We start from the raw sequence: 24407 nt of genomic DNA, 5'->3' as shown, positions 1-24407 counted from the left end.
CAAAAAAAAAAAAAGAAAAAAAGCTAAAGCAAATATGGCAAAATATTAACACTTGACTGTATCTCAGTTGTAGTTTATTGGTTTCTCTGAATTTTTTTATATGCTTGAAATCTTTTGTAATAAAATTGTTTACTTACCAGAAGAGAAGAAAGCAATGGATGTGGGGAAAAAAAATCACAAATAAGAATTTAACTAGAACATCCCACATCCCATTTTCTAATAATGTTAGCTAGCAAAAATAAGTATTTGTGACAATAGTAATAATCCTTATAATTCATGTGAAAGCTTTATCATTCTTACTTGACACACATAAGTTCAGTTTATTTTAAACTATTCTAATTCCAAGGTATTTATAATGATTTCAGGTACCATGTAATATTTTATCTTTGTCATGGAGTACTTGAAAATACAATGTTGAAAATGTGTGAGAAAATGGCTTCTAATTGAGTGCAGAAACTTAACTAAACGTATCTCTAAGTAACAAATATTTACCTTGAAATGTGCTTTTCCTTTTTTCCTTTCTAACCCTAGCTCTTATATATATTTGTAACCATTCTGTTTTGGTGTATGTATGAAGAAACATTTTTTGTTATTGTCTATTGATTTCATAGTTAAAATATTAGGCCATTCGGGAGAATTGCGTGAACCCAGGAGGCGGAGGTTGCAGTGAGCCGAGATCGCGCCTTTGCTCTCCAGCCTGGGCAACAAGAGCGAAATACTGTCTCAAAAAATATATACAGAGAATATATATAATATATAATATATATTATATATATAAATATATATAAACATATAAACTATATATAATATATTCTATATATAACTATATAAAGATATATATTATATATAAATATATAATATATATATAAATATATATATATATTTTTGCCATTTATTCAAGTCACTTAAAAAGGCTTATGAGGAAATTATTTTCTTACATGTATTTCATATGTGAAGAGGTAATATATTTTGGAACGTAAAATTCAGTTTTACTGTCTTAGCTGTAAGACATGTCTTAGTTGTGTTAAGTTGTGATGAGTCTAAATTTCCTACAAAGTAAAATATAAATAGACATCTGCAACTTACATAAGTTTTCCAAATAATATGTTAGACAATTAATACTGTAATTCTTAAATGAGAATGCAATTCATTCTTTTTTCTTTTACTGAAAAAAAAAAAAAAATTACAGTTGCTACATTAAGAATGTAGGCAGATAGCTTGAGCCCAGCAGTTCCAGACCAGCCTGGGCAACATGACTAAACCCCCATCTCTATGAAAAATACAAAAAACTAGCCAGCTGTGATGGCACATGCCTGTAGTCCCAGCATCTTGGGAGGCTCAGATGGGAGTATCACTGGAGCCCAGGAGGTCAAGGCTTCAGTGAGCTGTGATTGTGCCACTGCATTCCGGCTTGGGCAACAGAGTAAGATCCTGTCTCAAAAATAAAAATTATTTATTTAAGAGGAAAACATGAATAATAACCAAATGAACTTCTAAAATAATATTTGAAAGACTTTCTCCACAAATACCTACTTTACCTACTATTATAGAATATACCTTTGCTATACTCTTTTAACTGCATCACAGTTTCCAAGGAGAAATGCGGAATATATGTATTTTGAAGTATCCTGGTTGACATTACCTAAGAACCACTGGTGTAGCATGAGAATACCTGACCCATTGAATATCTTGATAATTTGGTTTTAGTATGACAGCAACACCTCAAATCTGTTAAATTTCTCAATTATTTATAAATTTTGTTACCAAGTTGATCTAATATTTTATTCTTTTCTATAGTACCTTGCACCTGAAGTAATTAGAAAACAGCCCTATGACAATACCGTGGATTGGTGGTGCCTTGGTGCTGTGCTATATGAAATGCTGTATGGATTGGTATGTATTTCTATACTTCATTATTCCAGTGTATTTGATTTGATTCTGTCTCTATCTCTCCCCCAAGAATCTCATGGACACTTAGATGACACTAGCAGAACAGTAATAGCCTGGTTAAATGAACAACTGCATTAGGAATAAGGACAAAAAGAGGCTGGGCGTGGCTCACACCTGTAATTCCAACATCTTGGGAGCCCAAGGTGGGCGGATCACTTGACGCCAGGAATTCGAGACCAGCCTGGGCAACATGGCAAAACCCCATCTCAACTAAAAATACAAAAAGTTATCCGGGTATGGTGATGTATACCTGTATTACCAGGTGCTTGGGAGGCAGAGGCCCAAGAATTGCTTGAACCCAGGAGGCAGGGGTTGCAGTGAGTGAAGATTGCACCACTGTACTCCAGCCTGGGCAAAAGAGGGAAACTGTTTCAAAAAAAAAGAAGGACAAAAAGAAATGCTTTTTATTTTGTTACTAGTTTTTTTAAGTTAATATAATTATTTCTCTGTCATACTAATAACCACTTCAGGCGTTCTCACCGCGGCCCCCCCCCGGCATTTTTAGAAATAGACACCTAGTTGTAATATTAAAATTATCTGTTTTCATTCAGTTTACCCAGACATCACTCTAATTTTAAGAAAATGGACAGAAGGCCGGGCGCGGTGGCTCAAGCCTGTAATCCCAGCACTGTGGGAGGCCGAGGCGGGTGGATCACGAGGTCAAGAGATCGAGACCATCCTGGTTAACATGGTGAAACCCCGTCTCTACTAAAACTACAAAAAATTAGCTGGGCATGGTGGCACGTGCCTGTAATCCCAGCTACTCAGGAGGCTGAGGCAGGAGAATTGCCTGAACCCAGGAGGCGGAGGTTGTGGTGAGCCGAGATGCGCCATTGCACTCCAGCCTGGGTAACAAGAGCGAAACTCCGTCTCAAAAAAAAAAAAGAAAAGAAAATGGACAGAAAAAGATTTTTGCATTTATCAATAAATTTGGTTTTTGCCTATTGTTTTTATAAGATTTCATTAATACATTGGTGCTCAGTTCTTCCCATCATTGGAGATCACTCTCTATTCCTTTCCCTGAAAACACGATGTCTTAAAGATTTTCTTGAAAAAATGTGATATTTGGCCAGGTATGATGGCTCACACCTGTAATCCCAGCACTTTGGGAGGCCAAGGCGGGCAGATCACACTGTCAAGAGATCGAGACCATCCTGGCTAACATGGGGAAACCCCGTCTCTACTAAAAATACAAAAATTAGCTGGGCATGGTGGTGGGCACCTGTAGTCCCAGCTATTGAGGAGGCTAAGGCAGGAGAATCGCTTGAAGCCAGGAGGCAGAGGTTGCAGTGAGCCAAGATTGCACCACTGCATTCTAGCCTGGCGACAGAACAAGACTCTGTCTCAAAAAAAAAAAAAAAAAAGAAAAATGATGTTTATGTCGTCAGTTTGCCCAGTTCTTACGAGGGTTAAAGACACGTAGGCTGTCCAGAGCTTCTGATTAACAAGAATAAAGTTTTAGCACTACATTGAGTTAATATTGTTCCAACCCAAAGTAAACAGTGTAGGCATTTTAATTAGCTCAAATATCTTTATAAGAGTAAATGTATGTTTTTCTGTGGGCTTTTTGACAAATTTAGAATGGTTTCTAGACTCCATTTGTGGTCCTCTAAGTGTCCAGCAGCCTCATGTTGGGAACCATGTTCAAATCCCTGAGGATGCTACTACCGCTGATGAAAAATGCCACTGTCAGCCAAGACCTGAGTTGAGTGTCTGTTTGCTTTTTATTGAAAACTGGAGCTTTTAGTGAAATTCAGCACACAAAGTACCTTTCAGAGCATTTGTTTCACCTTGCTAGTGTCGAATGATGGATTCCTGTGAAAGCCAACACTGTCTCTTCTTTGCCCTTGACTGTGACCTGCATGTTAAAAGATCAAGTTTTCTGGTTATGCTGCTGACTTAGAACATTGGAAAACGACTTTATACCTGATTTCCCTTTAAGCACTGTTTATGTGCCATCTTGATATTTTAGAATCCTTTGAATTTATTTAGAGGACTTTGAAAATATATCATCATATGTAAAATGCAGTTGATTCAAAAGAAAACATTTAAAACATAATGAAACTTTTATTGACTATTTAAAAATTAAGATATTTTGGCGGGGTGCAGTGGCTCACAGCTGTAATCCTAGCACTTTGGGAGGCCAAGGTGGGTAGATCACCTTAGGTCAGGAGTTTAAGACCAGCCTGGCCAAGATGGTGAAACCCCTTCTCTACTAAAAATATAAAAATTAGCCAGGCATAGTGGCATGCGCCTGTAATCCCAGATACTTGGGAGGCTTAGACAGGAGAATTACTTGAACCCAGGAGGCAGAGGTTTTAGTGAGTGGAGATCATGCCACTGCACACTTCAGCCTGGGCAGCTGAGTAAGACTCCATCTCAAAAAAAAAAAAAAAAGTTTAAAAAATAAATTACGTATACTTGAGTTTTTATTTTTACTTTTTTTTTTTTTTTGAGACGGTCTCACTGTGTTGCTCTGGTTTAAGTACGATAGAGCGATCACAGCTCACTGCAGCCTTGATTTACCAGGCTCTGATGCTCTGCTGAGTAGCTAGGGCTACAGGCCTGTACCACCCCACCTGGCTGGCTGGCTGGCTGGCTGGCTTGCTTGCTTATTTATTTATTTATTTATTTATTTATATATATTTTTAGTAGAGACAGGGTGCCTCCATGTTGCCGTCGTTGGTCTTGAGCTCCTGAGTTTTAGTGATCCGCCTGCCTCTGCCTTCCAAAGTGCTGGGATTTCTGGTGTCATCAACTGTGCCTGGCCTCACTTTTTATTTTATAAACTTCTGTATTGTTTGTATTTGTTACAATAAGCATATATTACTTTTCTAATTTTTACCAAAGGAGAGTGAAAAGAAAAATTTAATGTTTTAGATCAGATTCATTTTATTTTATAAAAATACTAGTAACTAATATGTAAAAGGTAAAAACAAACCCACTGGTAAAATATTAGAGACCAGTCCTCTGGTTAATAAATTGTTATTGGTTTTTGGAAAAAAAAAAAAGTAACATTTTATATAGTAATTCTCTCTTTGGAAAAATGTTTCTGGTGCTCTGAATACATTAATTTAAAAGGAAATAGTTTTGAAGGTTACATATTACAGCCTTGCAAATAGAATATGAGTAGCATGATAATCTTCCTCCCTCTCATTCCTAGACTACAGAAACCTGTACAGCTCATCTTTTCTCTTAAAAGTTGTTACTTTATGTATTTACTTATTTGAGACAGAGTCTTGCTCTGTTGTGAAGGCTGGAGTGCAGTGGCGCAATCTCAGCTCACTGCAACTTCCACCTCCCAGGTTCAACTGATTCTTGTGCCTCAGCCCCCTGAGTAGATGGGATTACTGGTGTGCACCACTATGCCTGGCTAGTTTTTTATATTTTTAGTAGAGATAGGGTTTCACCGTATTGCCCAGGCTGGTCTTGAATTCCTGGCCTCAAGTGATCTGCCTACCTTGGTCCCCCAAAGTGCTGGAATTACAGGCGTGAGCCATCATGCCTGGACTTTTTTACTTTAAACCTTTTAATTAGATGATTAACTAGCTAATGCTTGTGTTTTAGCTATACCCCAAGTCCTGGCTGTCACAGTGGCATTTTTAATTCTGCAAAGTACAGTCATAATATTATCTCCGTCATAAGTAACTAAGGAGCATTATCTTCAGGCCTCCATATCCACTAGAAATCTCTTTGTTTTAGTGAGTTTATTCCCAAGCCTCAAATTAATGTTTGATCTGTCTTAAACTTCCATTTCCAACGATTCTGTCATCATGCCTACGATAAGGTTGATGGTTTTGTCTAAAACAGATACTATTACAAGTTGTATATAATTTAACAGCTGTCTACAAGGTGCTATTGAACAAACTGGCCCTAATTTATTCGGTTAATGCTTATTAAGTAAGCTCTGTGTTGCGTACTGGGTTTTAGAATCTCTTTGCTTCAGGAAACCGCACAGCAGATATCTACACATACCAAGAGGACCATACATTTCTTAACTGACTGCTCCCTCAAGGTGAAAGCCATTTTAACCCCATTTTCGCATATTTGGTTACCACTACGTTTATTTTGCTTTTTTTTCCCCAGCCTCCTTTTTATTGCCGAGACGTTGCTGAGATGTATGACAATATCCTTCACAAACCTCTAAGTTTGAGGCCAGGAGTAAGCCTTACAGCCTGGTCCATTCTGGAAGAACTCCTAGAAAAAGACAGGCAAAATCGACTTGGTGCCAAGGAAGACTTTGTACGTAACAGCTTTCCAAGCTCCAGCTTTATTTAAGCTTATTGAAAATGTGGAAATAAAGCTTTATTTTATATGGTATTTAATGGAATGAATACAACGTGTGGCGAATAGCAACATGGAAAAAAAGCATACTTGTCCCCACAGTTTTCACCTGTGTTTATATAAAAGTGTATAAAAAGCACTTTCTCTTACATACACTTTCGCCCTGTCCACCACATACACTTTCACATTTTATTATTACTTGATTTGCATTTATTACAAATTCCCCTCTGCCTCTTTTTAAAAAGTGTTGTGTGTCATATTTTTACTACATAAACTTTTTTTTTGCTGTTTTTATTGCTAAATAACACGAACATTTTCATAAAATAATAACACAGAGACTAACCAACTAGTGAGCTTTTTGTTGAGGGTTTGGGACTACCTAAAGGTCTAAATCATTTCCTTTAGCAGGAATTTGTTAAGTGCCTCCTGTCTGCATGATGTAATGTCTTTTGCCTTGAACACTAAATCACTCTTTTTTTTTTTTTAGAATTTGTTGAGACCTCCCTGAGATAATTAGGGAATCTGCATGTTTGTTTCAATTCAGGGTAATTAAGTTGGTAGTATTGTTACCAGTATTATGTTATCGTGTGAGTAAACGCACAAAATATTGAGGAATACGAACTTTCAAATTGCTTTCTTGGATATTCTTGGAGGCTGTTTATTAATCTTGAGCTGTGAATAAAAGACTTTGCTGCTACTCTTCTTCCATTTCCCCACACTCCCAGTTCAGCTGGTAGCTCTGCCAACAGCTTCCTTTCTATTGTTCCAGCCAGTCTTGCTAATATTGCATGCCTCCTTGTCCCTTGGTCCATTTATTGAATTCATTGACAGAAATTGCAACTCTAGATAAATCCAACTGTCATCTCCTGGGCTGCTGAACAGTGCTAAAGAAAGTAACAAACTGGGCATATTGGAAGCACTGTGAACCATGTCTGTGCTTCCCCACTGTCTGGTAATACTCCTTGTTTCTCTATGTAGCTTATTCTCTTCTGTGTATTAACTGTTTCACACCTTATCTCCAGACTTCCCAGATTCCTTTTCATCTTCTTCACTTTTAACAGATGATCTTGCCTTCTGTTTTGTAAGGAAAATAGAATCATCAGAGTGGAGCTAACTCAGTTTCCTGCTATCAAATCCACAGACCTATATACACCTGTAGGATCCTGTCATTTCCTTCTTCCTATTGTAGTGGAAAAGGTCTGTTTCCATCTGTGCACTGGATCCTGTCCATTTGTAAGGAATCCTGTCCATGTTTGTTTGTTTTGCATAAATAACTGCTCTCTTTTTTTCTGGTTTCTTCCAGTCAGTAATTAAACGCTATCAAATCTGTTGCTTCTTAAGCCAAAAAAACCCTCGGTCATACTCTCCTGCAAGGTACTACTCTATCTTCTTCCCTTCTTCGCCAAACTTGTTGAAAGTTTTCTTTGTTCAGTCTCCCTTTCCCAGGCTCTTTCATTTCTCAGTCTACCACAAAATAGCCAGTAGAATTGCTGGATACTTTCTTTCCTCAACTTATGCTGCCCACAGCAGCATTTAAACTTGCAGCCCTCTTCTGTTCCATAGGCTTCTGTAGGAGCACACACCCATCTCGTCTCATGCTCTCCTTTCTGCATTTCTGGACTGTTCTCCATAATCTCTTGTGTATGCTCATTTTCAGCCTTCAAGTGTTGCCGTGCCCTGTCATTGTTCTAAACCTTTTCTTCTTCTTTGCTGTCTTCTGGGGCAATCCCAATTGGTCCCATGGCTTTGGTTATCTACAGGTTTTCATCTCACACATTTATATCTTGTACTCTTCAACCCTCTCTTCTAAACTCTAGACTTACACAGTACCTGCCTGCTCAACACCACACTTGGAGTTCTTGAGAGTACCTCAAGCGTGGCTATTGTCCCCCTGTGCTCCCTTTCATATTAAAGGACATCACTGTCCATGTTGCTATTCAGGCCAGAAATCTGAGAGGCATTCTTGATTCTTGTCTCTTCCTTCCTTCCATATTCAACAAACAGCCAGGTCCTGTTAAGTTTGCTGCCTAAATCTTTCCATATCCAGACATTTCTTTTTGGCCCCACTGCTTCTACTCTTTTCCTACTGTTAGTTATTTTTAGTCTGGTTACAATGGTAGCTATTTTTCCTTTATCTGGCCCTTGACTCTTCAATCTATTTCTTCTTGTAGCCAGGGTCGTGTTTTGGGGTATTTCTTTCTTTCTTTTCTTTCTTTCTTTCTTTTTTTTTTTTTTTTGAAACAGGGTTTTGCTCTGTCACCAAGGCTGGGGCTGGAGTGCAGTGGTGTGATCATGGCTCACTGCAGCCTCAACTTCACACGTTCAAGTGATCCTCCCACCTCAGTCCCTAAGTAGCTGGATTACAGGCGTGTGCCACCACACCAGGCTAATTTTTGTGGAGATGGGAGTCTGACTGTAATACCCAGGTTGGGTTTGAAGTCCTGGGTTCAAGTGATCCTCTCACTTCGGCCTCCCAAAATGCTGGGATTATAGGTATGAGCCACTGTGCCTTGCCCAGAGTGGTGGTCAAAAAAACAAAAAAACATTTCTCACCAACCTGATGCTTTAAAAAACAAAACAGTTGTGACATTCTCATAACTAAATCCCCTTGATGGCTTCTTAGGACCCTAGAGCAAAATCCAAAATGTTAAATGTAGACCTGATATGATACGGGCAGTTTAGCTCTTCAGCTTCACCTTGTGTGACAGTCCCATCCTTCCCCACATTGCAGCCATATTGAACTCTCATTTTCTTGACCATACTAACCTCTTTAGTATCTCAGAGCCTTTCTGGAACATGCTTTCCCCATTCTTTTGTCTAGCTTAATTACTCATCTTTCAGACCTCTGGTCAGATATCACTTTCTCTAAGAAGTCTTTTTTAACCCACCAGATTAGGTTGGATCCTTCTTTATATACTCCCATGGCACCTTGCAGGAAAAAACCTAGAGTCAGTACTGTGCCAATGTTTGGTAATACCAACCCTAAGTGGGATTTTTTTTTTATTAGTAGAACTCATAACTGATTTTACTTCTCCACTGTATAAAGATCTCTGCCCAATTTCTTTACCCCCACTCCAGTGATAACACTAACTCTTTGTACCTCTATACTGCTTCATTCTTTTCATAGCACTTCCATACTTTACACTGATCCTTAGAACATACTTCTCTTGAAGTATTTAGGGCAGAAACGTTATCCCCACTTTACCACTGAGGAAATTGTGACTCTGAAAAGAATATAATTTAAGTTTAAGTAGATCATTCTAAGTAACGTTTAGTCTATTTTGATAGTCTTTCTATTGCTATTTTGCTACACAAATAACATAAACATGTTCCTAAAAAGCATTATTGAGGGGCAAAATAGTAATAGTTTGGCTTCATAAAATTACACAGTTAGTACTTAATATATTCTTCAGCATTAGTAAAAATATATATATTTTTAATATTCCAGCTTGAAATTCAGAATCATCCTTTTTTTGAATCACTCAGCTGGGCTGACCTTGTACAAAAGAAGATTCCACCACCATTTAATCCTAATGTGGTAAGTATATATCCAAATCTTTCGTTCTAAAATAGTGAAACAGAATAGCAGTTCATAATAATTTTGAAACTAGATCTCAGAATCTAACCTGAATTAAATGGAGTCATTACCTAAATATTTGTGAAATATATTACTCAGGATTGTCTAGTATAACTAATAACTTCAGGGAGACCAGTAAGATTATAGTTAGATTAGGTTGATAAAAATATCTTCCAGCACAGTAATTGTAAAGTGTTTCTTTGGAGCATGTATAAGAAAGAATAAACTCAATAAGTCGGCCAGGCATGGCGGCACATGCCTATAATCCCAGCACTTTGGGAGGCTGAGGCAGGCAGACCACTCCCAGCACTTTGGGAGGCTGAGGCAGATGGATCACTTGAGGCCAGGAGTCTTGACCAGCCTGGCCAACATGGGAGAACCCTGTCTCTACTAAAAATACAAAAAACATTATCCAACTGTGGTGATGCATGCCTGTAATTCAAGCTACTAAGGAGGGTGAAGCACGAGAATCACTTGGACCTTGGAGGTGGTGGTTGCAGTGAGCCGAAAATGTACCACTGCACTCCAACCTGGGTGACAGAGCGAGACTCTGTCTCAAAATAAAATTTAAAAAAAAGCAGGTCATTTTTAATATAAACATATTAATGTAAATTGTTACTTTTTTGGGAAAACAATAGGATAGTATTATAACATGTTCATGTTAGCTAGACTTGTTAAATCTATTGATGGAAATGTTTCACCTAAAGATAATTTGTTAAAAGCAAATTAAACATAATTAATTTAAAGAACATTAAAGATAAGCTTTATACTATTAACTCATATATATGTGTAATGTGTAATTAATTCATAAATGTGTAATGTGATGCAAAAAAACCAGATGCTCATAATAATTTATGATTATATCTGTGGGAGAATAAACAGTTGACAGAAATTATCTTTGATGCCTACTCTTTCCATGAATAAAATGAATTAGCTGATTTTCAGTCTGATTAGTGTTGCATATTTTAATAAGGCTAGTTACTAGGAAAAGGGAGTGTGGGGTTATTGACCATGCCAAGCTTCAACATTTTTATTTTGAATGTTTCTAGCAGTTAGTGGGAATTATTTCAAAATCTAACAGGTTGCATAAACTATTTACTTCAATTATATGTGCCCAACTAATCTGTATTAAAAAAAGACTGGAAGCAGTTTTTTTTCCATGTTTACAATGGGTAAAATGCATTCTGGAATTTTTTTTTTTTTTTTTTTTTAGCCCACAAAATTGAGGTTATGCTGCCAAATATTTAATTTATCCTAATAAGAATTGGTTGCTTAATTTTATTCTCTCAGCAGCTGATAGAGAAAGGATAATAGCAGTGACCTAAAATGGGCTAATATGAATAGGTACATTAGTGTATTTTAAACATTTTTTACTATAAAATTTATCAGCAAGTAGCTTTTGATACTTTGAAAGATTTGTTTCTAATTATACCATTTCAGAACAACCAATACAAAACAAGTCCCTCCAAAATAAGCCATATGCAGATATGATTTCATTGACACTCCATCTGAAATTCTCTAAGTTACTGTGAAGCATCTCCTAACATATCATTCTGTGTTGGGTACATCCAGACTTTGATCCTTGCCTCCACTTTAATCCTCAGAAAAACTTACTTTGTTGCTGCTTTCATTTTGGCAGCTCTTGGAATATAACTTCCTCAGGTTTTTTACTACCTTTTTGAAATATTGACTATTCTGCATAGCTAATAGTTTACAGTTCTGTAGCCTCAGTCCCTACTTTAGGAATTTCTGTGTATTACATGTAAAATTTTGAAAAACTATGAAAATAAAATTGACTGCTTGGTGGAAGAGGGCTCACCAACATTTCAAATTAGAGGGTTTCCCCAAATAATCCTTAAAGTAAAAGTGTAGCATAGAGGCTGGGCATGGTGGCTCACGCCTGTAATCCCAGCACTTTGGGAGGCTGAGGTGAGGGGATCGTGAGGTCAAGAGATTGAGACCATCCTGGTCAACATGGTGAAGCCCCATCTCTACTAAAAATACAAAAAAATTAGCCTGATGCAGTGGTGTGTGCCTGTAGTCCCAGCTACTCAGGAGGCTGAGGCAGGGGGAACCGCTTGAACCTGGGCAGCAGAGGATGCCGTGAGCCAAGATCGTGCCACTGCACTACAGCCTGGGCAAGACTCCGTCTCAAAAAAACAAAACAAAACAGTGAAGTGTAGCATAGCCCTGCCCTGAAGCAAGTCGATGTGGTATTGAACTCTGATAACAGTGGCTTGTCCAAGCTCCAAGTGGGTCATTCAGAAGCCACATCTGAGAGGTGGGCACCATTCTAACAATTCTAAAATATTCATTTCTGGGTCGATGAATCCCTCTTATTAATGGTTTTTTAAATTAGTTCAATGATAATGGATTGTGTGTGGTAGAAAGGGATTACTATGAAAATACAGGGGTCTGGAAAGGACAGATTGCATTGAGGGTACATATTAGTAGCAGGATGTATTTATGCTATACATTTCCAAGTAGAGGTGGGGAGAAAAGGAATTAACTTCTAGAGCACTGCCTGCTATGTACCCAGCATTGTGTTAGATCCTTGATGCATTGCCTTGGTTCCCAAACCCTCTAAAGAATTAAAACCTGGGTATGGACCAGACACAGTGGCTCACACCTGTAATTTCACTACTTTGGGAGGCTGGGGCAGGTGGATTGCTTGAGCCCAGGAGTTCAAGACCAACCTGAGCAGCATGGCAAAACCCTGTCTCTACCAAAAAAAAAAATGCAAAAATTAGCTGGGTATGGTGGTGCACACCTGTAGTCCCAAGTATTCGGGGGCTGAGGCAGGAAGATCAACTGAGCCCGGGGAGGTTGTCTGCAGTGAACCGTGATCATGGCATTGCACTCCAGCCTGGGTGACAGAGTGAGACCTTGTCTCAAAAACAAAACAAAAAACCTAGGTATGTCTGACTCCAGAGTCATTACACCATGCACCTAAAAGTAACCCTTGCAAGACCTAAGATAATATTTTTGTGTATAATCTTTAAGTGAAAAATGCTTTTTAAAGCATGACCCACAACCCAGAAGCCATAAGAGAGAAAAGTTGGTAGATTTGACTACATATAATTTTAGTATATGTGCTGCTGATGCGAGCACTGACTACGTAAAACTTAGAAGTATCTGCATAAAAAATGCTACAAGCAAATAACAAACTGGGGAAATTTTCAACACCTAAAGCATTCTTACTAGTCAGTGGGAAGACATACCAACAACCAATATAAACATGGACAAAACCAATATAAACACAAAATATGCAGTTACAGAAAAAGAAATACAACTAGGTTTTAATTATATGAAAAGAAGTTCATACTCACTGACGGTTGAGGAAGTGCAATATTAAACCATAACAGATTACTATTTTTCACCGGACAGATTAACAAAGATCAAAAAGTTAGCTATTCTAGGGTTTGATGAAGTAGGTCTTCACATACAGTGTTCTCAATACTTTACATGTATCCTTTTACTAAATCCTGACAACATCCTATGAGATAGTACTATTATTTTCCATATATATGGATGAGTTAACTGAGGCACAGAAAAAATTAAATAACTTTTCTCAAAATTAAGTTAAAGTTGCAGAACTAGAATTTGAACTCAGATACTTTGAAGGCAGAGCCTTCACTCTTAAAAAACCACATAGTACAGGTTGAGTATCCTTTTCTGAAATGTTTGGGACCAGATGTGTTTTGGATTTGGGATTGTGTTTTGGATTTTGGAATTTACTTACTGATTGAGCATCTCAAATCTGAAAATCTGAAATTCAAAATGTTCCAACGAGTGTCATATAGATGCTCAAAATTTTTGGATTTTGGAGCATTTTGATTTTGGATTTTCAGATTTGGGATGCTCAGCCTGTATTATTCCTGTTGGTACCAGCCATGAGCCATGAGGGGATTATAAAGGCAAGTCAGAGAACATTGCCATCATTTATTGAGTACCTTCTACATGTTAGATTCTGGGAATTTTATTTATTAACACATCAGATCCTTGCAACAATCTGAGGAGGTAGGTGATAGTATCCTTACTTTATGGAAGAAGAAACAAGCTCATAGAGACAGAGTAGTTTATATAATGAATTACACACCTGTAATCCCAGCACTTTGGGAGGCTGAGGTGAGCATATCACTGAGGTCAGGACTTCGAGACCAGCCTAGCCAACATGGTGAAACCCTGTCTCTACTAGAAATAGAAAAATTAGCCAGGCGTGGTGGCACATATCTGTAGTCCCAGCTACTCAGAAGTCTGAGGCACGAGAATTGCTTGAATCCAAGAAGTGGAGGTTTGAGTGAAACCAGATCACGCTACTGCACTCCAGCCTGGGCAACAGAGCAAGACTCTGTCTCAAAAATAATAATAATCACAGCTAGCAAGTTTTGTAGCCAGAGTTCAAGAACCCATGCTTCAAGAATTGTGTATGAGAATGTGATGAGGAAAAAAAATACATATATACATACATACACATAAAATTTCTAGCACTCTTTGTCCCTCGGCAGGGAGTGGGGGGGATTTTCTCATATGGGAGGATCTAGCTTTCTGGATTTTTGTGGTCTCTGCTCAGTTTGTGGATGTACCAGGCTATGATCCTTTGATTATAATAACTGCACTGAATTTCTATCAGTGCACCCTCCGTTAGACTTGATTTTAAGGATTCCCTTCCCTGTAGAGCAGAAATAACCTAGAAATTCAGGAATGGACTTTAAGAATAAATCACCTGAATTTGTATCCGTTTTGATCTATAAATATATTGGGTCTGAGAATGGTGGCTCATGGATGTAATTCCAGCCATAATCACAGATGTAATCCCAACACTTTGGGAGGCTGAGATGGGAGGATTGCTCAAGTTTGGGAGTTCAAGACCAGCCTGGACAACATGGTGAGAACTTGACTCTACTAAAAATAAAAAGCCAGGTATAGTGACACATGCCTGTGGTCCCAGCTACTGGTGGAAGGTTTAGGTAGGATGATCCCTTGAGCCCAGGAGGTCGAAGTTGCAGTGAGCTACAGCCTGGTGAAAGTGAGATAATAGGAAAGGTAGAGTCTATTAGCTTGCATCAGATTTATAAAGGAAAGTTAAGAACCACTGCCTTTCTTATAACCAAGAACCTAATAACTGATAACAAAACAAATTATAATTTTACTGATAACTGCTTCGTTTCTTCATCAGACCCACCTAGAATTGAGAGACCAGATGGACAGGCATTTTATGGAAACTCAACTACAGAATGCTATCCTGAAAACCTACCTGAGACCTTTTCCTGAACTTAGGTGTAATGAGACAGTGATGGGTTGAGAGGAAGGGGATCAGTGAAAAGTCTTGAGATTTAAATGAGCAATGAATCTCTGTTTGTAAGCCGTCCTTACTGTTCTCTCTCCTCCCCCAACTCAAAAAGAACCTTAACTGTTAGAACAAGCTTGTTCAAACCACGGTCTGTGGGCCGCATGGGGCACAGGATGGCTTTGAATGTGGTGGCCCAACACAAATTCTTAAACTTTCTTTAAAACATTATGAGATTTTTTTGTTTGTTTTTTAAAGATGGGGTTTCACCATGTTGGTCAGGCTGGTCTTGAACTCCCGACCTCAGGTGATCCACCTGCCTTGGCCTCCAAAGTGCTTGGATTACAGGCGTGAGCCACCACGCCCGGCCTTGTTTGTTTGTTTGTTTGTTTTTTAGCTCATCAGCTATTGTTCATGTTAGTGAGTGTGGCCGAAGACAATCTTCTTCCAGTGTGGCCCAGGGAAGCCAAAAGATTGGTCACCCCTGTTTTAGAAGGACAGATAATGTCACCTAAATAATAAAAGTCAAGAAAGGAGAAGCAGAAAAGTGTTTCAAAGGAATGAATTAGGAAGACATCTAACCTTGCCAGGAATAAACACACAAATTCATAAAGGACTAAATTGGTCTAGGTGTAGTGGCTCACACCTGTAATCCCAGCACTTTGGAAGGCCAAGGTGAGGAGTTCGAGACCAGCCTGACCAACATGGTGAAACCCCGTCTCTACTAAAAACACAAAAAGTTAGCTGGGTGTCGTGGATGGTGCCTGTAATCCCAGCTACTGTGGGAGGCTGAGGCAAGACAATCGCTTGAACCTGGGGGGCAGAGATTGCAGTGAGCCCACTGACACTCCAGCCTGGATGACAGTGCAAGACTCCTCTCAAAAAAGAAAAAAAAAAAGGATTAAATTCATGAAAGAAAAGCTAAGATGAATAATACTGTGCTTTTGATATTTTAGGCTGGACCAGATGATATCAGAAACTTTGACACAGCATTTACGGAAGAAACAGTTCCATATTCTGTGTGTGTATCTTCTGACTATTCTATAGTGAATGCCAGTGTATTGGAGGCAGATGATGCATTTGTTGGTTTCTCTTATGCACCTCCTTCAGAAGACTTATTTTTGTGAACAGTTTGCCATTCAGAAACCATGGAGCAAAATAAGTCTATAGATGGGACTGAAGCTTCTATTTGTGTGGATATATTCAAATATGTATAACTAGTGCCTCATTTTTACATGTAATGATGAAAATTATGAAAAAATATTTTCTGCTACATGCAAGAAAAATAGGGCATTTTAAAAGAGCTGTTTTGATTAAAATTTATATTGTTTAGTAAGTTTATTTTTAAACAAAATTTAAAAGCTATTATTCTTAGCATTAACCTATTTTTAAAGAAAACTTTTTGCAATTGACTGTTTTTTCCCTCTAAGTTTACACTAACATCTACCCAAGATAGACTGTTTTTAACAGTCAATTTCAGTTCAGCTAACATTTATTAATACCTTTGTAACTCTCTACTATGATTTTTGTTATCACATCAAAACTATGCAATTGGTACATGGTTGTTTAAGAAGAAATTGTATTCTTCCATGATAAATCACTGTTTGAAATATTTGGTTCGTGGTATGATTAAAATGTAAAAGCATAATTAATGCATTGGCTGGTAGTTAACACTTGGAGTAACTTTATTCTGCAGATCATTTAAGAAGTAACAAAGGAAATTATTTTTTTGAAAGACCAGTTCAACTTTGTGGATTATTTTTCCTCAGAAGGATAAGAAAAAGTTTAATCGTTTGGAATTTTAAGTACGTATTCCCAAAGATCTGAAAGGTAATAAAATGTACTGCTGGATTTTTTAAGGTGGTACCAAAAACGAATATCTCTCTGTCATATATTCATATTACAAATATATTCTATTTATGTTCTATTCATCTTTTGAATGTTTAGTATGCTATTAAGTCATTCTAAGTCTTTGTATTTGCTTTTGCAAATAGGTATTTCAAAGCTCTTTTCCTAAAGGGTTAAGTAAAATAAAAAATTGAGCTTTCTAGAGTATTTGCCTAATTGGGAATTAAAAAGTAAAATAACAGGCCACGCATGGTGGCTCATGCCTATAATCCCAGCACCCTAGGAGGCTGGGGCAGGCAGATTATTTTAGCTCAGGAGTTGGAGACCAGCCTGGGCAACATGGTGAAACCCTACCTCTACAAAAAATACAAAAATTAGCCAGACATGGTGGCAGGTGTCTTTAGTCCCTGCTACTCTGGAGGCTGAAGTGGGAGGATGGCTTGGGAGGTTGCAGTGAATTCAAATCGTGCCACTGCACTTCAGCCTGGGTGCCAGAGCGCGACCCTGTTAAAAAATAAAATAAAATAAAAACAAATTGTGAGTCAACATAAATGTATAGAGTTTTATTACAATGTAACAAAAGTTAAAAATCAGACGGATGTGTATTCAGTATCCAATTCAATATATCTTAGAAAAAGTACAGGAAACACATCTTAAAATCGTAACCTACCAACTAACTTATAGGCTTATAAAAGTAAAGGAGAATAACTGGCTGGCATGGTGGCTCATGCCTATAAAATCCCAGCACTTTGGGAGGCTGAGGCAGGAGGATCACTTGAGCCCAGGAGTTCAAGACCAGCCTGGGCAATATGGTGACACCTCATTTCTATTTTATTTTTTTTTAAAAAAGAGAATTAACTACAGAAGAACTTTTAAAAATTAAAATAAGCTTACCTTGGCATTCTGATTCTTGGATTAGAGTAGAGGTATTTTTAAGTTATGTGGGAAACATTCTTGTAAAAGTTTAATGACCCACTTTAGATGCTGCAAGACAAGCATCCCTTCCATGTTTGTCTTGAGAAAGAAATCACGAAAGCATTTCTCACCAATACTCTTTGGCTTAAATATGTTCAGAATTGGGCAGCGGGGGTGGCAGTGTGCTTTTCTTACATTAATAATATTTATATCCAATACACTGAATCTTCCTTTAGATGTAAGACTTTAATATCTACACTGTAAATATTTGATTTATTTGGCACTACTGTAAGTTTTGCTTTTACACAAAGCTCTTTGCTTATTATAAAGCAAAATAAAAATTGTAGTTTCTTGTATGATTATTTTGTACTCATTCATTCCTCAGTTAAGCTGCCAAAAATAAAAGTGCAATATTGTATATTTTTAAGAAAATTTAAAATAGAATTTTGATGTTTCTCAGATCACAAGTTATATAAATCTATGTAGTATAATAAAATCAATGAAAAGATAAATCACCTAATGTCTGTCATTATTTGAAATTGAAATTGGTAATGTTACAATGATCATTACAATATAAATTATTTATATGTATGAGGGGGAAAAATTTGAACAGAAAATATTTGGACAGAAAAAATTGATACAGGATCAAGTGTAAATCCCAGTTGATTGTGGTATATTACTATTTTGATTTGGCTGTGAATCCATTCAGTTCTGGGCTTTTCTGAGACTTTTTGTTCAATAAAAATTGTAGTTTTTTGTATGATTTTTTTTGTACTCATTCATTCCTCAGCTAAGCTGCCAAAAATTAAAGTGCAGTATTGTATATTTTTAAGAACAAATTAAAAATAGAATTTTGATGTTTCTCAGATCACAAGATATACAAATCTATATGGTGTAGATATAGTATAGTATATGTCCAAGTATTTTCTATTTAAAGGGATGTTGTTAAATTCAACATCCCTTTATTATAAAAACCCTCAACAAACAAGGCATAGAAGGAATATACCTAAAAATAATAAAAGCCATATATGATAAATGCAGAGCTAATATACTGAATGGAAAAAAGTTGAAAGCCTTTCCTCTAACTCTAGAATATACATTCATTTTATCAGCACATAGAACATTCTCCAGAATAGATAATATGTTAAGCTACAAAACAAGCCTCAACAAATCTTTAAAAATCAATGTATCAAGTATCTTCTCAGATCACAATGGAATAAAATCAGAAATCCATACTAAGAGTAACTTTGGAGACTGTAAATATGCGGAAATTAAACAACATTTTCCTGGATGACTGACCATTAGGTGAACAAAAAAATTTTGATGTAAGTGGAAAAAGAATGTTGAAACAGATGAAAATGGAAACATGACATACCAAAACCTGTGGGATGCAGCAAAAGAAGCACTAAGAGAAGTTTATGGTAATAAATGCCTGACAAAAAGTAGCAAGGTTACAAATTAATCTAACAGTGTACTTCAAGGAACTAGAAAAAGCAAGAACAAACAAAATGAGCAGAAAGATCAAAGGCAGAACTAAATGAAATAGACTAAACAATATAACGGACCAATGAAATAAGTTGGTTCTTGGAAAAGATAAAATTGATAAACTGCTAGCTAGACTAGCCAAGAAAATAAGAGGAGAAGACCCAAATAAACAATTGGAAACGTAAAAGGAGACATTACAAGAAAATAAGAGAAGACCCAAATAAACAATTGGAAATGAAAAAGGAGGCATTACAACTGATACCACAGAAATACAAAAGATTATCAGATTATTATGAACAACTGTACTTACCCACTAAAAGTGGGTAAATTCCTGGAAACATAAAACCTACCAAGATTGAATTGGGAAGAAACAGAATACCCAGACAGACCAGTAATGAGTAGCAAGACTGAATCATTACCAAAAGTCTCCCAACAAAGAAAAGCCCAGGGCTGAATGGATTCACAGCCAAGTCAAAATGATAATATACCACAATCAACTGGGATTTATACTTGATCCTATGTCAAGTATATGTAAGGGATGCAAGGACAGTTCAGCATATGCAAATCAATAAACATGATACATCAACAGAATGAAGGAAAAAACATGATCATCTCAATAGATGGAGGAAAATCATTTCACAAAATTCAACATCCCTTTATTATAAAAACCTCAACAAACAAGGCATAGAAGGAATATACCTAAAAATAATAAAAGTTATATATGATAAATCCAGAACTAATATACTGAATGGAAAAAAGTGAAAACCTTCCCTCTAAGAACTGGAACAATACAAGGATGCCCATTTTCACTACTTCTATTCGACATAATTCTTCTGGAAGTCCTAGCCAGAGCCATCAGGCAAGAGAAAGAAAGAAAAAGCATCCAGGTTGGAAAGAGGAAATTAGGCCAGGTGTGGTGGCTCACACCTGTAATCCCAGCACTTTGGGAAACTGAGGCAGGTGGATCGCTTGGGGTCAGGAATTTGAGACCGGCCTGGCCAACATGGGGAAACTCCGTCTCTACTAAAATACAAAAATTAGCTGGACGAGGTGGCAGGTGCCTGTAATCCCAGCTACTAGGGAGGCTGAGGCAGGAGAATGGCTTGAACTTGGGAAGGAGGCAGAAGTTACAGTGAGCTGAGATAGTGCCACTACACTTCAGCCTGAGTGATAGCGAGACTCTCAAAAAAAAAAAAAAAAAAGTTAAATTGACCCTCTTCACTGATGATTTTTTTTTCTTTTGAGACATGGTCTTGCCCTGATACCCAGGCTGGAGTGCAGTACTGCAATCATGGTTCACTGTAGCTTAATCTCCCAGGCTCAAGTGACCTCCCACTTTAACTTCTTAGGTAGCTGGGACTACCGATACACACCACCATCCCTGGCTAACTTTTTTTCATGTTTTGTATAGATGAGGTATTCCTATGTTGCCCAGACTGGTCTCGAACTCCTGACCTCAATCAGTCCTCCCTCCTCAGCTTCCCAAAGTGTCGGGATTACAGGCATGAACCACCACGCCTGGCCTGATCCTATATCTAGAAAAACCTGGCCAAGTGCAGTGGCCCATGTCTGTAATGCCAGCACCTTGGGAGGCAAAGGCAGGCAGATCACTTGAGTCCAGGAGTTCAAGACCAGCCTGTCTAACATGGTGAAACCCTGTCTCTACAAAAAACAAAACCACTCACATACACACACAAATTAGCCAGGCATGGTGGTACACAACTGTAGCCCAGCTACTTGGGAAGCTGAGGTGGGAGGATCGCTTAAGCCCAGAAGGCTGAGGCTGGAGTGAGCCCTGATTGCACCACCAATGCACTCCAACCTGAGCTGCACAGTGAGACCCTGTCTCAAGGAAAAACAAAGAGAAAGTAAAACTCCACCTCAAAACTCTTAGGTTTGATAAATGAATTCAGTAAAATTGCAGGATACAAAATCAACATACAAAAATAAGTAGCATTTTTATATGCTAATAATGATCTAGCTAAGTAAGAAGGCAGTTTCATTTACAACAACAACAAAGCAGCAGCAACAACCAGTAAACACCTAGAAATAAATTTAAATAAGGGGGTGAAAATCTCTACAGGGAAAACTACAAAACACTGATGAAAGAAATTGAAGGTGACACAAATTGAAAAACATCTCATGGATCATAGATCAGAAGAATTAATATCATTAAAATGACCATGATGCCCAAAGCAACCTATAGATTGAATGCAATTCTTATCAGAATTAGAAAAGCAATCCTAAAATTCATATGGAACCAAAAAAGAGCCTGAATTGCCAAAGAAACCCTGAGCAAAAAGATCAAAGGTTGGCTGGGGACGGTGGCTCACACCTGTAACCCAAGTACTTTGGAAGGCCAAGGCAGGAAGATGACTTGAGTCCAGGGCAACAAAGAGAGACCCCATTTCTACAAAAAATTTTTAAAAATTAACCAGGCATGGTGGCATGTGCCAGTAGTCCCATCTACTTGGGAGGCTAAGGCCGGAGGAGTGCTTGAGCCTGGGAGTTCAAGGTTGCATGCTGTGAGCTGTGATCACTCCACTGCACTCCAGCCTGGGTGATGGAGCAAGACCCCATATCAAAAAAGCAAAAAAGAAAAAAAAAAGAAGATGGAGGCATCGCATTACCTGACTTTAAAATATATTACAAAGCTGACCGGGCATGATGGCTTACGACTGCAATCCTAGTACTTTGGGAAGCAGACTTGAGACCAGGAGTTTGAGACCAGCCAGGGCAACATGGTGAGACCCCGTCTGCAAAAAATACAAAAAAGCCAGCTGTGGTGGTGCTCATTTATAGTCCCAGCTACTTGGGAGGCTGAGGCAGAAGGATCTTCTAATAGATTTTTATGTATTTAATACATCCTTTAAAATACCTGTTAAGTCAGGCATGGTGGCATGTGCTTGTCGTCCCAGCTATTGTGGAGGCTGAAGCGGGGGGATTGCTTGAACCCAAGAGATGAAAGCTGCATTGAGCTGAGATGGTACCACTGCATTCCAGCCTGGGTGACAGAGTGAGACTGTGTCTAAAACAAATTTTTTAAATGATCAGATGAAAACATGTCATGGCAAAAATAAAATTTAAAAATTAGAAGAAAGCTTTGAAAAAAATTTTAAATAAAAAAAGCTTCATATTTCTCAAAACTCAAAAACTCCTAAGACAATATGTAGGAGCTATATTTTGCTGCATATGAATTATACCTCAATGAAAAATATTAAAAAGCAAAAAGCTATATGAAAGGCAAAAATAAAAATAATTCATAATTCTACCACCTTAAAAGAAATATTTGAGCCATTTTACCAGATTACATGTAACTTGTTTCTGCTGTTTAGTAGTATTTTGTAAAAATAAAGTACTGTAAGTATGCAGCAATAAGTGGCAATGGCATTTTGACTCTGGATAACACTATCATTTTCAGAGGGTTTGCAATGTGTAAAAATATGCTGAATTCTTAAGGTTTTTAAATTCCGATTTTAGATCTAACATGTTTTTTTCTAAGAGTCTCACTTTGTTACCTAGGCCAGAGTGCAGTGGTGCAATCATAACTCACTGCAACCTCCCACTTCGGCCTCTCTAGTAGCTGACTACAGGTGCATACCACCAAGTCTGACTATGCAGATATTTTAAAGGATGCATTAAATACATAAAAATCTATTAGAAGATTTTGCTGGACTTGGTTGATATAAAACTATTACTTTGGTGCAGAAATGAACAATGTTATGCTATGAACTGATTAATCAAAACTAAATAGCTGGGTGCGGCGGCTCACGCCTGTAATCCCAGCACTTTGGGAGGCTGAGGCAGGCGGTAAACCTGAGGTCAGGTGTTCGAGACCAGCCTGGCCAACATGGTGAAACCCCATCTCTATTAGAAATACAAAAATTAGGTGGGCACGGTGGCATGTGCCTGTAATTTCAGCTACTTGGAAGGCTGAGGCACAAGAATTGCTTGAACCCAGGAGGCAGAGTTTGCAGTGAGCCAAGATCATGCCACTGCACTCCAACCTGGGCAACACAACGAGACTCCATCTCAAAAAAAACACTTTAAAATATATGGATACCTTCTAGAAAAATTTATGCTACTTTAAAATACAATAGCCATTACTAGATCATAGCCTATTCCCATCTAAAATTGTAGTTATTAACACAGAATTGTAGTTCAAGACAATTTGGACAGCCTCCTTGCTGTTGTAAATTGATTTCTACCCCAAAAAAGTATTTTCTTTAATCTCACAAGTAAAATAGATTATATTCTCCCAGAGAAACAAACTCTGAGGTGTTTTGCCACCCCTATTAAATATGAAAAAGGATGACTTCAATTATTTTTCATGGAAAATGATCCAACCCAATGCAATGGAGCAGAGTTGCTAACTGCATCAAGAATACTAAAGGTTGAGGACCGACACGGTGGCTCATGCTGGTAATCCCAGCACTCTGGGAGCCCAAGGTGGGACAATTGCTTGAACCCAGGGGTTTGAGACCAGCATGGGAAACAAAATGAGACCACCGTCTCTAAAAAAAAAAATTTTAAGTTTGCCAGGCATGGTTGTAGTCTCAGCTACTTGGGAGTCTGAGGTGACAGGATCACTTCAGCCCAGGAGATTGAGATTGCAGTGGGCCCTGATTGGGCCACTGCACTCCAGTCCTGGGATAGAGGTAGACGGTGTCTAAAAAAAAAAAAAGAATGCCAACAGTGGAGAAGCAGGCACAATTCAAGGGTTTGGGGTTTTTTGGTAACAGTTTCATTATTTATTTATTTTTTTTGAGATAGAATGTCCCTCTATCACCCAGGCTAGAGTGCAATGGCACAATCTCCACTAGCTGCAACCTCTGCCTCCTGGGTTCAAGTGATTCTCCTGCCTGCTAATTAACAAAATATCATTAATCCCAAGTAGCCGGATTACAGGCATGCACCATCACACCTGACTAATTTTAGCATTTTTAGTAGAAATGGAGTATCAACATGTTGCCCAGGCTGGTGTCCAATTCCCGACCTCAAGTGACCCATCTGCCTTGGCCTCCCAAAGTGCTGGGATTATAGGCATCAGCCACCGTG

General features: G+C 38.0%; 1 protein-coding gene across 1 annotated transcript in view; it reads left to right on the top strand.

The window, feature by feature from the left end:
- SGK3 (serum/glucocorticoid regulated kinase family member 3) overlaps positions 1 to 18373 on the top strand; it is a 176455-nt gene extending 158082 nt beyond the window's left edge. Inside the window, exons 14-17 of the mRNA XM_017509154.2 lie at positions 1798 to 1893; positions 6037 to 6192; positions 9683 to 9772; positions 16058 to 18373. Of these exons, the coding sequence (XP_017364643.1) occupies positions 1798 to 1893; positions 6037 to 6192; positions 9683 to 9772; positions 16058 to 16228 (513 nt within the window). The 3' untranslated portion in view covers positions 16229 to 18373. The remainder of the gene's footprint in view (positions 1 to 1797; positions 1894 to 6036; positions 6193 to 9682; positions 9773 to 16057) is intronic.
- Positions 18374 to 24407: the final 6034 nt, after the last annotated feature.

Source organism: Cebus imitator, unplaced genomic scaffold (assembly GCF_001604975.1).
Source record: "Cebus imitator isolate Cc_AM_T3 unplaced genomic scaffold, Cebus_imitator-1.0 Scaffold407, whole genome shotgun sequence".
NCBI lineage: Eukaryota > Metazoa > Chordata > Mammalia > Primates > Cebidae > Cebus > Cebus imitator.
This window is presented reverse-complemented; position numbering and strand designations above follow the sequence as displayed.